General features: G+C 45.4%; 1 protein-coding gene across 2 annotated transcripts in view; it reads left to right on the top strand.

The window, feature by feature from the left end:
• The window catches only part of LOC134346953 (Y-box-binding protein 2-A-like), a 53,019-nt gene that overhangs the window by 1,364 nt on the left and 38,885 nt on the right, over nucleotides 1-12,770 (top strand). For both annotated transcript variants that reach the window (XM_063048846.1, XM_063048847.1), the window contains exon 2: nucleotides 10,506-10,569. In XM_063048846.1, the coding sequence (XP_062904916.1) occupies nucleotides 10,506-10,569 (64 nt within the window). The remainder of the gene's footprint in view (nucleotides 1-10,505; nucleotides 10,570-12,770) is intronic.

Below are 12,770 nucleotides of genomic sequence, written 5' to 3'. Positions count from 1 at the left end.
GGCATCACTCTCCTTCAGGGCCTCTTCTGGGTGCAGAATCAGAATCAGGTTTAATATCGTTCTGGTGAAATTTGTTGCTTTGTGGCAGCGGTACAATGTAGTACACAGTAATAACGAAATTATAAATTCTAGTGAGTATGTATAAGATGAGCTGTGCAAAGAAAGAGGTGGAAGTACTGAGGCAGTGTTCATCTATTCAATGTCCACTCAGAAATCGCATGGTTTTCCAGAAGCTGTTCCTGAATCATTGTGTGTGTGCCTTCAGGCTCCTGTACCTCCTCCCTGATGGTAACAATGAGAAGAGGGCATGTCCTGGGTGATGGGGGCCCTTAATGATGGATGCAGCTTTTGTGGGGCATTGCCTTTTGAAGGAGCCCTCGATGCTGGGGAGGCTAGTGCCCATGATGGAGCTGGCCTCGTTTACAACTTTCTGCAGCCTTTTCTGATCCTGTGCAGTAGCCACCACCCCCGCCCCCCACATACCAGACACCGATGCAGCCGGTTCTCCAAAGAACGTCTGTAGAAATTTGTGGGTGTCTTTGGTGAGAAACCAAACTCCTCAAACTCCTAATGCAATACAGTCACTGTCGTGCCTTCTCTGTAGCCGCATTGATATGTTGGGTCCAGGTTAGATCGTCAGATGTTCTGATCCCTGGATGTGGACTGGTGTGTAGCCCCTCATACTGCCCTTTCTGAAGGGTAAATCGAGGGACGAGACTTATGATTGCCACACATACTGAGATAGTAGTGGGGAGGGGGGAGAGCAGGAAATTGTTCCTACAGATCAAATCATTACACAGTATAATGAGGTAGAAGAGAATAAAAACAAGAACGGTGCTGGTTCTCAAGTGAAGGGAACTCAGATAAGCAACTGCAGATTGTAACATTGAAACAGTAAGCTGACGGCCTCTCCTCCCGCTCTTGCAGGACCGATAAGTATCTCAGAGAGAGAGCCTGTCTGAGATGTCGGGGTGGACAGTAGATTTTGATGGACTCTAGATCGTGGTCTCTTTGGGGTTTTGCTATTCCTCACAGGGTTGATGCTTTGCTGGAATAAGTGGGGCGAGGGGAGGTTTGATGCTTGTGCGTGGGGGAGGGGGCTGCTTTGGGGTTTTAATGTTTTCCTGTCATTCATTCATTCATTTTTCTGTTTTGTGGATGTCTGTGATCAGTAAGGATTTCAGGTGTACATTCTCTGATAGTAATTGAACTATTGAATAAAGTATAACACTACAGAGAAAGTGCCGACACGTACAAGGTCATAATGAGGTAGATTAGTCAAGAATCAACAAGTTTAATGTCACTGGCAATGTGAAATTCATTAACATTGCAGCAGCAATACATGATAAAGATGGAGAAAACCTTAATTTCTTTAAGTGTGTGTATATGTATATATTAAGTTAAAAGAAAGTGCAAAAAAAAAGTAGTGAGGTAGTGTTCATGGGTTTAGTGTCCATTCAGTAATCTGATGGCAGAGGGGAAGAAGCTGTTCATGAATTGCTGAGTGTGTGTCTTCAGGCTCCTTTAACTCCTTCCTGTAAGTAGCAATGAGAACAAGCCATGACCTGGGTGATGGGGGTCCTTAATGATGGACACTGCCTTCCTAAGGTGCCGTTCCTTGAAGATGTCTTGGGTATTATGGAGGCTAGTACCCATGATGGAGCTGACTAATTTTACAAGTTTCTGCAGCTTAGTTCGATCTTGTGCAGTAGCCCCCCCCCCATCCCAGACGGTGATTCAGCCTATCAGATTGCTCTCCACGGTGTGTTTGTAGAAGTTTTCAAGTGTTTTTGGTGACATACCAAATCTCCTTGAACTCTGAATGAAGTGTAGTTGCTATCTTGCTGCCTTTCTAGTTGCATCAATACGTTACGTCCAGGTTAGGTCCACAGGAGTAAGAGACCACCTTATCGTACCAGAGTTCAACATTGTCCGTCCCCTTACGGTGGCGGAGAGCCAGACACAGCTCAGACTTGGAAACCAGTTGCACCATTTTCAATTTGCATAATGTAAATGGTTTATTATTGTCAGATGTCCTGAGACCATGGGTAAAAAACTGTTTTGCGTGCCATTCGTACAAGTCATTTCATTACGCAAACACGAGGAAATCTGCAGATGCTTCATTGCATCATTTCATTACAACAGTGCATTGAGGTTGTACGAGGGAGACTGATGTCAATAACAGTATTCTGCATTCACTTACTGAGAGAGTGCAGGCTGACAAAACCTGAAAGGCCTAGATAGAGTAGATGTGGAGAGGATGTTTTCAATAGTGGGGGAGTCTAAGACAGGAAGGCACAGCCTCAGGTTAGAGGGGCGACCATGTAGAATAGAGATGAGGAGGAATTTCTTTAGCCAGAGGGTGGTGAACTGTGGAATTCATTGCCACAGATGGCTGCAGAATCCAAGTCATTGGGTATATTGAAAGTGGAGGTTATAGGTTCTTGATTAGAGAGGGGATCAAAGGTTATGTGGAGAATGGGGTTGGGGGGAAGTGAAAGTGATGTCACAGGTAGATAGGGTCATAAACTGCTTTTGGCACATTGGCTTTCATTGGAGTATTGAGTACAGGAGTTCAATGGTTCAATTTAATATCAGAGAATGTATGCAATATATAATCTGAAATCCTTGCTCTTCACAGACATCCACAAAACAGGGAAAACCCCCAAGGAATGAGTGACAGAAAAACATTAGAACCACAAAGACCCTCTCCCTTTTGCATGCAGCAGCAAAGCACCATCCCTCCTTCCCCCAACTCTGTTCCAGCAGAAAGCACCAGCTTAGCCCCCTTGCCTCTGTCTCTTCTCCTCACCTGCCTATCACAGCCTCCTGTTGATCCTTTTTCCTTTTCCCCAAAGTCCACTCTCCTTCCTCCAGATTCTTCCTTCTCCAGCCTTTGTTTTCTATCTATCACCTCCCAGCTTCTTGCTTCATTCTCCCCTCCCCCAATCTACATAGTTTCAGCTACCACCTTCTTGCTTGTACTCTTCTTTCCACCCCCCCGACCCACTGTATTCTATCTTCTGCCCCCTTCCTTTCCAGTCTTAATAAAGGGTCTCTGACTGAAATGTCAACTCTTTATTCTGTTTATTCCTTTCCATAGATGTTGCCTGACCTGTGTTACTCCAGCATTTTGCCTGTGTTGCTCTGGATTTCCAGTATCTACAGAAACTTGGGTCATATTCTTCTCCTTGGAGCAGCTCAGACCTGAATTTTCCAGTTCAGTTCCTGTTAGTGACTGGGAGGCGCGGCACGGTAGCATAGTGGTTAGCACAGTGTTGTACAATACAGGTGACCCGGGTTCAATTCCCACCACTGCCTGTTAACACTCCCTGTGACCGTGTGGGTTTCCTACCACAGTCCAAAGACTTAATTGCCCCTAGGATTAAATCGGGGGACTGCTGGTTTGGCAGAAGAGCCTATTCTGTAAGCTCTATAGCCTATTCTATAGGGAGCAAAATGAAGCTGGATTGAAAGGTTGCTTACATTTCTTCCTCTTAAACCTTTCTTGTCCAAGCATCTGCTGTTGTATAATAAAAAAAATTTGTGTTCAGTTAGATCACTGTCTGTTATGGGGGGGTGGGGGGTGGAATCTGCAAAGGATTGAAGTAAGCTGCAGAGAGTTATAACCTCAGCCAACCCCATCATGGGCACTGTCCTCTGTCGTATCCAGGGCATCTTCAAGGAGCAATGCCTCAGAAAGGCGGCATCCATCATTAAAGACCCCCATTTCCCAGGACCCGCCCTCTTGTCATTGCTACCATCAGGGAGGAGGTACAGGAGTCTGAAGACACACAGTCAACGATTCAGGAACAGCTTCTTCCCCCCCCATCTGCCATCAGGTTTCTGAATGGGCATTGAACCCATGAACACTACCTCATACATTTTTATTTCTATGTTTGCTCTATTTAATTTAACTATTTAAAATATACAATTAAAGTAATTGAGTTTTTTCCCTACTATTGTATAGGTTAATTTATTTATTGTCAAAGTATACAACTCTGAAAATCTTCGCCAGATAGCCATGAAACCAAGAAAGATAAAAATGTGAGCACAATCGTCAACCCCCAAATCCCTCCTGCACAAAAAAGTGAAAACCAGAGCAGGCATATCGACACCCCAATTGCAAATTGTGTTGTGTTGCAGTACTGCTGCTGCAAAGAGAAGTTTGACAACATATACTAGTGATGTTAAACCTGATTCTGAGGTTCAGCAAACTATTTAAGAAGGCAAACTGAGGTGTGATCTTTACTGTATTTATTTTTATTTAGGGATACAGCACGGAATAGGCTAAGCAGGTGTTTCACCTTGCCCAAGGTTAGCAGAGGGAAATAGCATTTTCTCCCTCCCTTGGTAGAGACGTGCCTCCACCCTGCCACCCTAGCAGTATCAGTACAGTACGTTAATTAAAAATTACTCAATTGCAATAAGAAATATTGAGAAGTAGTGCAAAAAGTGAGGTAGTCTTCAATGTTCATTCAGAAATTAGATGGCAGAGGGGAAGAAGCTGTTCCTGAATCATTGAGCCCTTCAGGATCCTGTACCTTCTCCCTGATGGTAGCAATGAGAAGGGGGCATGTCCTGGGTGGGGAGGAGTCCTTGATGGATGCTGCCTTGCAGCATCACTCTTTAAAGATGTCCTTGATCGTGGGGAGGCTAGTAACCATGATGGAGTTGAACTTTACAACCCTCGTACCTTTTTCCAGTCCTGTGCCTTGATATCCTGCACACCGGGTAATTAAACAATTGGTACAAATGCTCCCCACTGTACATCAAAAGAAATTTGCTGGATTCTTTGACAGGCCAAATCTCCTCTAACTCCTAATGAAATATAGCCACTGGCTCTCCACTGTCCATAACAGTGCTGGTGTTTAGAGCAGCAATAAAGGTTCTCTATCTCTGGTGGTTTTCAGGGCTTCCTCTCTTTTCACTATTGTCAGTCACGCAAGTCTCGGGTGGAGACTCGGGCATACCATTGCACTTGGATGTAGAAGGATTCTTCACTGCTGTTTCCATAACAATTTTGTTTTACCAGTCAGGGTTGTGAGCCCTGAGCTGAACCCCCAAACCTGGAGGACCGGTGGACCACTTAGTCTGACCTCTACCCTTTGACCTGTTTGGCATGGTGACCCTACCAAGAGCCAAAGCATAAAGCCCTGACTGCAGCCAACGTCACTGTCTGGGTCATTGAGGCAAGCCTCCAAATCAATGACAAGTATTGATGCAAGTACGTGCCTTTGTACTTGCATCAATATGTTGGGCCCAGGACAGATCCTCAGAGATATTGACACTCAGGAACTTAAAGCTGCTCACCCTTTTCACCATTGAGCCCTCGATGAGGTGTTATCCTTTGAGCAGACTGGGCCTACAATTTTTTTGGTAGAATATGTTGGGCCCAGGATAGAAATATTATTGAAATATATACTGTTCACCTGTGTCTTGAGAGTAGATGCAGAGCTGGTGTTTTCCCCTGGCTGGGAGGTCTCAAACTAGACTAGTTGCAAGAGGTCAGACGTGAGACCTGACACATTGGGAACCACTTTGTCAAGCAGCTTCGCTCTATCTGCTGCAACCCTCTTAATCTCCTGATGGCCACCCATTTCAATTCGACTTCCCATCCCCACACCGATGTGTCTGCCCATAGCCTCTTTTGCTACCACAACGAGGCCGCTCTCGTGTTGGAGAAGCAACACCTCTGTATTCCAAAGCAACACACACAGTGCTAGAGGAACTCAGCAGGTCAGGCAACATCTATGGAAATGAACAAATGGTCAATATTTTGGCTGAGACCCTTCGTCAGGACTGAGAAGGAAGGGGGAAGATGCCAGAATTTAAAAAAAACGGTTGGGGGAGGGAACAGAGGCTAACTGGAAGGTGACAGGTAAAGCCAGGTGGGTGGGAAAGGCTGGAGAAAGAGGAATCTGATAGGAGAGTGGACCATAGGAGAAGGAGATGGAGCAGTGGGCAGTGATAGGCAGGTAAGAAGAGGTAAAGGTCAGAGGGGAATAGAAGACAGGAGGGGGGAGTTTTGCTTACCAGAAGGAGAAATCCATTGTTCATGCCATCAGTTTCAAGGCTACTCTGATGGAATATAAGGTGTTGCTCCTCCACTCTGAGTGTGACCTCCTCTTGTGCCAACACTTTGGAGATAGGAGTGGGAATCAGAATTAAAATGTTTGGCTACCAGTAAGTCCTACTTGTGGTGGTTGGTGCAGAGGTGCCCGAAGAATCATGTCCCATCTCAGATTCCATCTGGGTCGCCTCCAACCTGAAGGCATGATCATTGATCTGTCGAAAGTCTGGTGGTAGCCAATGTTTCCCTACCCCTACTTTCAGTTTTCCCTCATTCTAGTTACTGTCTCACCCCTTCCTCAACTGCCCATTACCTCCCTCTGCTTTCCCACTTCCTTTCCTTTCTCCCACTGTCCTCTCCTATTAGATTCCTTCTTCACCCTGTTCCCTCTTCCATCAATAACCCCTCAGCTTCTTTCCCTCTCGCCCGTTACCTGCCGGTTTGTACTCTGCCCCTTCTGGACCTTATTCTGGCTTCTGCCTCCTTCCTTTCCAGTCCTAGTGAAGGGCCTCGCTGGACACGTCAGCAATTTATTCCCCTTCGATGCTGCCCGACCTGTAGAGCTTCCCCACTGTTTTGTTGGCAAGTCTCAAGAGCAAGGGCACCTCCCGCACCCAGCCTCTTCCCCAGGAGGAAGGTGTGGAGGGTGGGGGAGGGATGTCAGATGTTTTGTATACAGCTGTGGGTGTGTGGAGTGTGCTGCCATGGAGGCTGATACAAAGGTTTCAATGTGCATTTAATATCAAAGTAGGTACGCAACCTGAAATTTGTCCTCTTCACAGACATCTACAAACCAAAGAAACCCCATAGAACAAAAGAAATATCGAAGCCCCCCCCTTTCTGCTTCTCTTTGCAGCAGCAAAAGTATCGACGACACCACCCCCCACTCACGCCCCCACCCACACCATGCAAGCAACGTCAGGAGCACCAAGGAGTCTACTGATCCAGAGTCCATCCAACTCCAGGTCACAAGCCAGCTGTTCGGCATCTCAGACAGGTTCTCACTCACCATCGAAAGACAGGGGCCTTCCTCCGACAGCAACTGGTGATCGGCAAGTACACTGCCTGCTGTCTTGGGGTTCCAGTCTCGATGTTTCAGTCTCGCCACTGCTCTTCAGTCCCACGACATTAGCGCGATTTAGAAAGTTCTTGGGTAGGCACGTGGATGATAGAAAAGCAGAGAGCCATGTGGAAGGGAAGGATTAGATTGATCTTGGAGCAGGTGAAAAGGTCAGCACGACATTGTGGGCCGAAGGGCCTGTACTGTTCTGTGTTCAAGAGGGTTGTATATGTATCTCTGTGAAACCTCGACTAGGAGAATGGCAGCTCTGTAACATGAAGACAGATGTTTGGATCTTCAGGCAGTTGGGTGATATGGGTTAGTGCAGTTGTTCAGGTGAAAATGTTAGGTGGGGGGGGTGATGGTACGTAGTGTCTGGTGCCTGGGGTGGAGAAGGTGTGAACTGCATAGTATCAGGTGCTGAGGAGGGGGTGACACTATGTACCATCTGGTGCCGGGGGTGGGGGGAGGTGGGTGACACTACGGTTGGGTTGAGTTGTTCTCCAATCTTGGCAATCCATTTGCAAATATTTTGTCACCATAACAGGAGACTTCGTCAGTGTGCTGTTTAGTTGTTTGTCCTCCGACTGCTTGGCCTTTATATATTTATCAATCAGCTGATTGGTCGTCATTCCAGAAACCCAGTTGTGCGGTGGGGGTGGGGTCTCACTGCTGATTGGTTGCATGGTGAACTCTGCATTGTGTGGAATTTCCCTGCATTGGCTTATGGGGTACATGTCTGTTCATAGAATTGTTTGTGGAAAACTGTACTTCTGGAAGTTCTCTTGCATGCCGCATCTTTGCCTGCGCCGTGACTTTCACTGATGCCCGGTTGAATTTGTGCCCCTCTCAATCTTCATGGGTTGAGACCAGGGAGAGTTGCTCATGGCTGTTTACAGCCTGTTGGTTTATAGATCTTCCTGGTTCATGGATAGTTTTCTCCCAGTCTGGCTGACATAATATTTGGTGCAGTCCACATATTGGATTTTGTAGACCACATTGGTCTTGTCTAATAGCTTGGTTTGTTGTTTTGGTCTGTAAGGTACACTGCTCAATGTTGCTGTTGACTTGTGCATGACTGAAATTATGTTCTTGGAGCAGTCGGGCCATCATTTCTGAGGCCTTTCGGATGTATGGAAGGATAATCCATTTAGTGTCTCCTTGGATGGTGTGTTGTCGGCCTTGTAGACATCTTCATATGAAGTTCTGTGGATATCCATTCTGTGTGAATACTTTGAAGAGATGTTTTTCCTCTTTTATCCTTTTGCTCCGTCATGCTGCAGTGTGTCCCTGCTCTTCGGAACAAAGATTTGATACAGCAGAGAAAGGCCAAGGGCTGGAGAGGAAGGAATCTGATAGAGGAGAGTGGATCATAGGAGAAAAGGAGGGGGGGACTCAGGGGGAAGTGAAAGGTCAGAGTGGGGGATAGAGGGAAAAGCAGGGGGAGTTTTTGCTCACTGGAAGGAGAAATCTTATTCATGCCATCAGGTTAGAGGCTATCCAGATGGAATACAAGGTGCTGCTCCTCCACCCAGAGGGAGGCCTCGTCTTGGCACAAGAGGAGGCCATGGATTGAAACATCAGAATGGGAATTAATATGTTTGGCCACCGGCAAGTCCTGCTTGGCAGAGGTGCTTAGTGAAGCGGTCCCCCAGTTTACGATGGGTCTCACCAATGAAGTGGAGGCTGCATCGCGAGCACCGGCCACAATAGGCGACCCCAGCCGATTTGCAGATGAAGTGTTACCTCACCAGGGAGGACTGTTTGGGTTGAATGGAGGTGAGGGAGGGTACAGTAAGTAGAGTGCAATGAGACATTTCCTTCAAATCAAATCAGCAGAGTGTGTCTGGGGCAGCCCGCAAGTGTAGCCACACGTTCAACACCAACACAGCATCCCTATAAACTCACTAACCCTAACCCCAGCTGTATGATGCTGAAATGTGGGAAGAAACCCATGCAATTGCAGAGAGCCTGTGCAAACTTCTTAGAGGCAGCAGTGGGAATCGAACCATGATCTTGGAGTTGGGGCTGTCAGTGATTGTGCTAATTGCTATGCTACCACGATGCCCTGTGGTAATTGTAATGAGCAAAGAGCATGTCCTGGGTGTTGGTGGTCCTTAATGCTGTAAGTTCTTGCAAATAATTGATGCAAGGTGTTCTATGTTTAAGAAAAACAGTAACAGCGCACTTTTTGGATTTAGTGTATTATGTAAGTTTCCATCAGTTACATGACCCTACAATGCCACCTTTTGAGTGTGGTGTTGTACCAATTGATTTCTGAGGTGTTTGCTTATACATTTCTCTTGTGATAGTGACCTGACTCCAGACTGATTTCACTGGCTGACAAATGTTTCGGTGTGCACTTAAAGGTGCTGTACAAAGTTTACATCTTTGCTTTCCTGTGTCTAATTTTTAAGACTTCTGCTCTGAGTCAATACTTGGCCAAAAGTACTTTGGGGTCTGTGATTGATTGGAAAATACTGAGCTGGTCAGGCAGCCTCTGGAGAAGGGGAATGCCCAGCAGTTGAAGCCATGTAATGAAATGTACTTAATGGTTTCACAGGGCAGAGGGAGGGATATGGAGCATGAGCTGGAATGGGAGCTGAATTCAGATAATTGGGCATGACCATATTGAATGGTGAAAGATGAAGGGCCAGATCACTCCTCCTATTTTCTGTTTCCATGTATTAATGTAGAAAACTGGCCTTCCTCCAGGGGGGAATCTGCACATTGGCTTTCCTTTGCAGACTGTCTCAACTGGTGTCTCCACCATTGTTCCAAAGCGTGCGTCCACACACATCTTTTGCTGCGAGTGCACAAAGGAATTTAAACTGCACGCAAAAGGTTGTCACCCTCTACCTCATTGGCATGTTAAGTATATTTCAGGATCGTGCACAATCACATTTCCTTTTCTGATTTCTGATGCAGGTGGAGTTGGCAACGTGGGGTTTGCGATGATTTGTCTGCAGATTTTAGAACTGGCTTATTTATACTGTTTTTATTGAAGAAATTATTGATTCACCGTGTCGAATTCCAAAGCAGCAAAGGGTGTGAAGCGCAAAAGAGCCACTAGTTCATTAAAAGCAGAATGGCTTACTGTCCTTAGAATAGCGTCAGGTTTACTTCTGCATAAAAAAATTCAGTGCACGTGTGTTGTCACCGGGCTAAAAAAAAAATTGCGCTGCACAAGATATTTGCGTACACAGCTCTGTACAAATTAGACAGAACATTGGTCTCCACTGTAGCTTTGTTGACTCTAAAAGTGGGCTGAGGGGTGTTTATGGAGCCAGGGTGTGGAATAAACGCGAAGCTCCTTGCATGGGTAATCGATGGGAAAAGTTGTAATGCTGTTTTCCTCTGTTCAAATTGCAGCCACTAGCGTTCTTGGCACTGTGAAGTGGTTCAATGTTCGGAATGGGTACGGATTCATCAACAGGTAACTAATTCGATCTGTAATATAAGTACGGTATATTTTGTGCAGTTGTATTTTTACCAATGTTCTGTACGGGCCTGATGTCTTGTATACGTGAGGACTGGGCTGTATCACTTATCACCAAAGCTACTGGCAAGATGAAGGAAGCCCTGAACGCCACCAGAGATGGAGAACCTTCATTGCTGCTCTAAATGCCAGCGGCGTAACAGGCACTTCTGATAATATTTAATACTTTGAGTTTAACACAAACTATTTACTACACTGACAGACAGACCTGTTCGTACCCCAGCATTTGTGATTTGATTTGTAATTTGTAAATTGAAGAATTTCAGAATTGTATACTTTGACAATAAATAAATTAACCTATACAATAATAGGAAAAAACACGGTTGTGGTCCTCTTGGAGGATTAAATATTATAATTGCATAATATTAAATTCTAAAGTCTGTCCTACAACTGGCTTCCTCTGTACTTTGAGCAATTCTTGTCAGTGTGTGCTTTTTGCTTCATTGCAATACTAGAGAGTGGAAATAGTTTATTCTGGGCTTGCTTTATTATTGTCTCATGTACCGAGATAAAGTGAAAGTTTGTCTTGCAAACTGTTCGTACTGATCAGATCATTGCACGGTGTTTTGTGTACTAATAATGCAGAGCAAAGTTCAACAGCTACAGAGTGCAGTGCAGGTAAACAATAAGAGGGGAAGGTCATAACGAGGTAGATTGTGAGGCCAAAAGTCCAATTAATTACAGTAGAGTCCTAATTAATTGTTTGGTCTTGTATAGATAATTGCAAAGTGTATTGTACTTGAATAGAGTGATACAATAACAGAATGCAGAATAAATTGTAACAAAACACAAAGTGCAGTGTAGGCAAATGATAGTGTAAGATCATAATGAGGTAGATTGTGAGGTTGAGAGTCCATCTTATCATACGAGAGTTTGATAACAGTGAGATGTACACTGTCCTTGAGCCTGGTGGTATGTGCTTGCAGGATTTTGTATCTTCTCTCTGGGGGGTGGGGGAGAGAAGAATGTCCCGGGTGGGTGGGGTCTTCAGCATCCATCATTAAAGACCTGCCCGTCATGCCCTATTCTCATTGCTCAGGAGGTACAGAAGTCTAAAGGGACACCATCAACGATTCAGGAACAGCTTCTGAATGGGCATTGAACCCATGAACACTACCCCTCTACTTTGTTTTAAATTTCCTATTTTTTGCACAACTTAATTACATATAAAAAATATATATATACACACACACATACATACACACACTTTAATTCGCAGTTTTCTTTCTCTCTATTATTATGTATTGAATTGCACTGCTGCCAGTGATATTAAACCTGATTCTGATGGTGCTGCCTGCTTTGCCGAGGCATTGAGAAGTGTAGACAGAGTCCAGGGAGGTGAGGCTGGTTTCACTGATGTGCTGAGCTGCATCCATAATTCTCTTCCGTTTCGTGTGGCAGACAGAACAGCCACAAGCTGTGATGCGTCCGGATAGGATGCGCTGTATGGCGCATCGACAAAAATTGCCCAGAGTCGAAAGAGAATTGCAGTGTTTCATGGTGGAATGATGCAGAGAGTATTGATCACTATCCAATACATCACAGGCACATCCCTCAGCCATCCAAGCCTGCCCATTTTCCCCTAGCCACCACTGAGCAGGATGTTTGGAAGCCAGAACACCAGTGATCAAAGATTCCGTTTAATATTGGAAAATGTATACATATACAACCTGAAATTCTTACTCTTCACAGACATCCACAAAATAGAAGAAAAACCCTAAAGAATGAAAGATGAGAAAATGTTAGAATCCCAAAGCATCGTCCACCCCCAACTGCCTCAGCAAAGGTGTCAGCCCCCACCCCCCCACCACCGGCTGCCATACAAGGAACAGCAAAGCCCCCAAAGAGTCATGATCTGAAGTCTATCGAAAACCTCTGTTCACCCTTAACAGTCTGACCTCTCTCTCTCACTAATAAAGGAGAGAGGTATCATTCCTGCCACAGTGAGTGGGAGACCAACAGCTCATTGTTGCAATGCTGGAACTGCAACGTGGATTATTTAGACAGCAGGACACACTGCTGTCGGATGTTCCTACTTCTTGTGATACTTCAGGCAGTGACACTGACTTGGAATTGTGTCCCAAAGATGCCTGTCTGCCGGGCCGCTCCTGGAGATATCAAAAATGATAGGAACCCAC

The sequence above is a fragment of the Mobula hypostoma genome, chromosome 5 (genome assembly GCF_963921235.1).
Source record: "Mobula hypostoma chromosome 5, sMobHyp1.1, whole genome shotgun sequence".
Lineage (NCBI taxonomy): Eukaryota > Metazoa > Chordata > Chondrichthyes > Myliobatiformes > Myliobatidae > Mobula > Mobula hypostoma.
The sequence above is the reverse complement of the archived record's forward strand: the minus strand, read 5'-3'. Positions and strand labels throughout refer to the sequence as shown.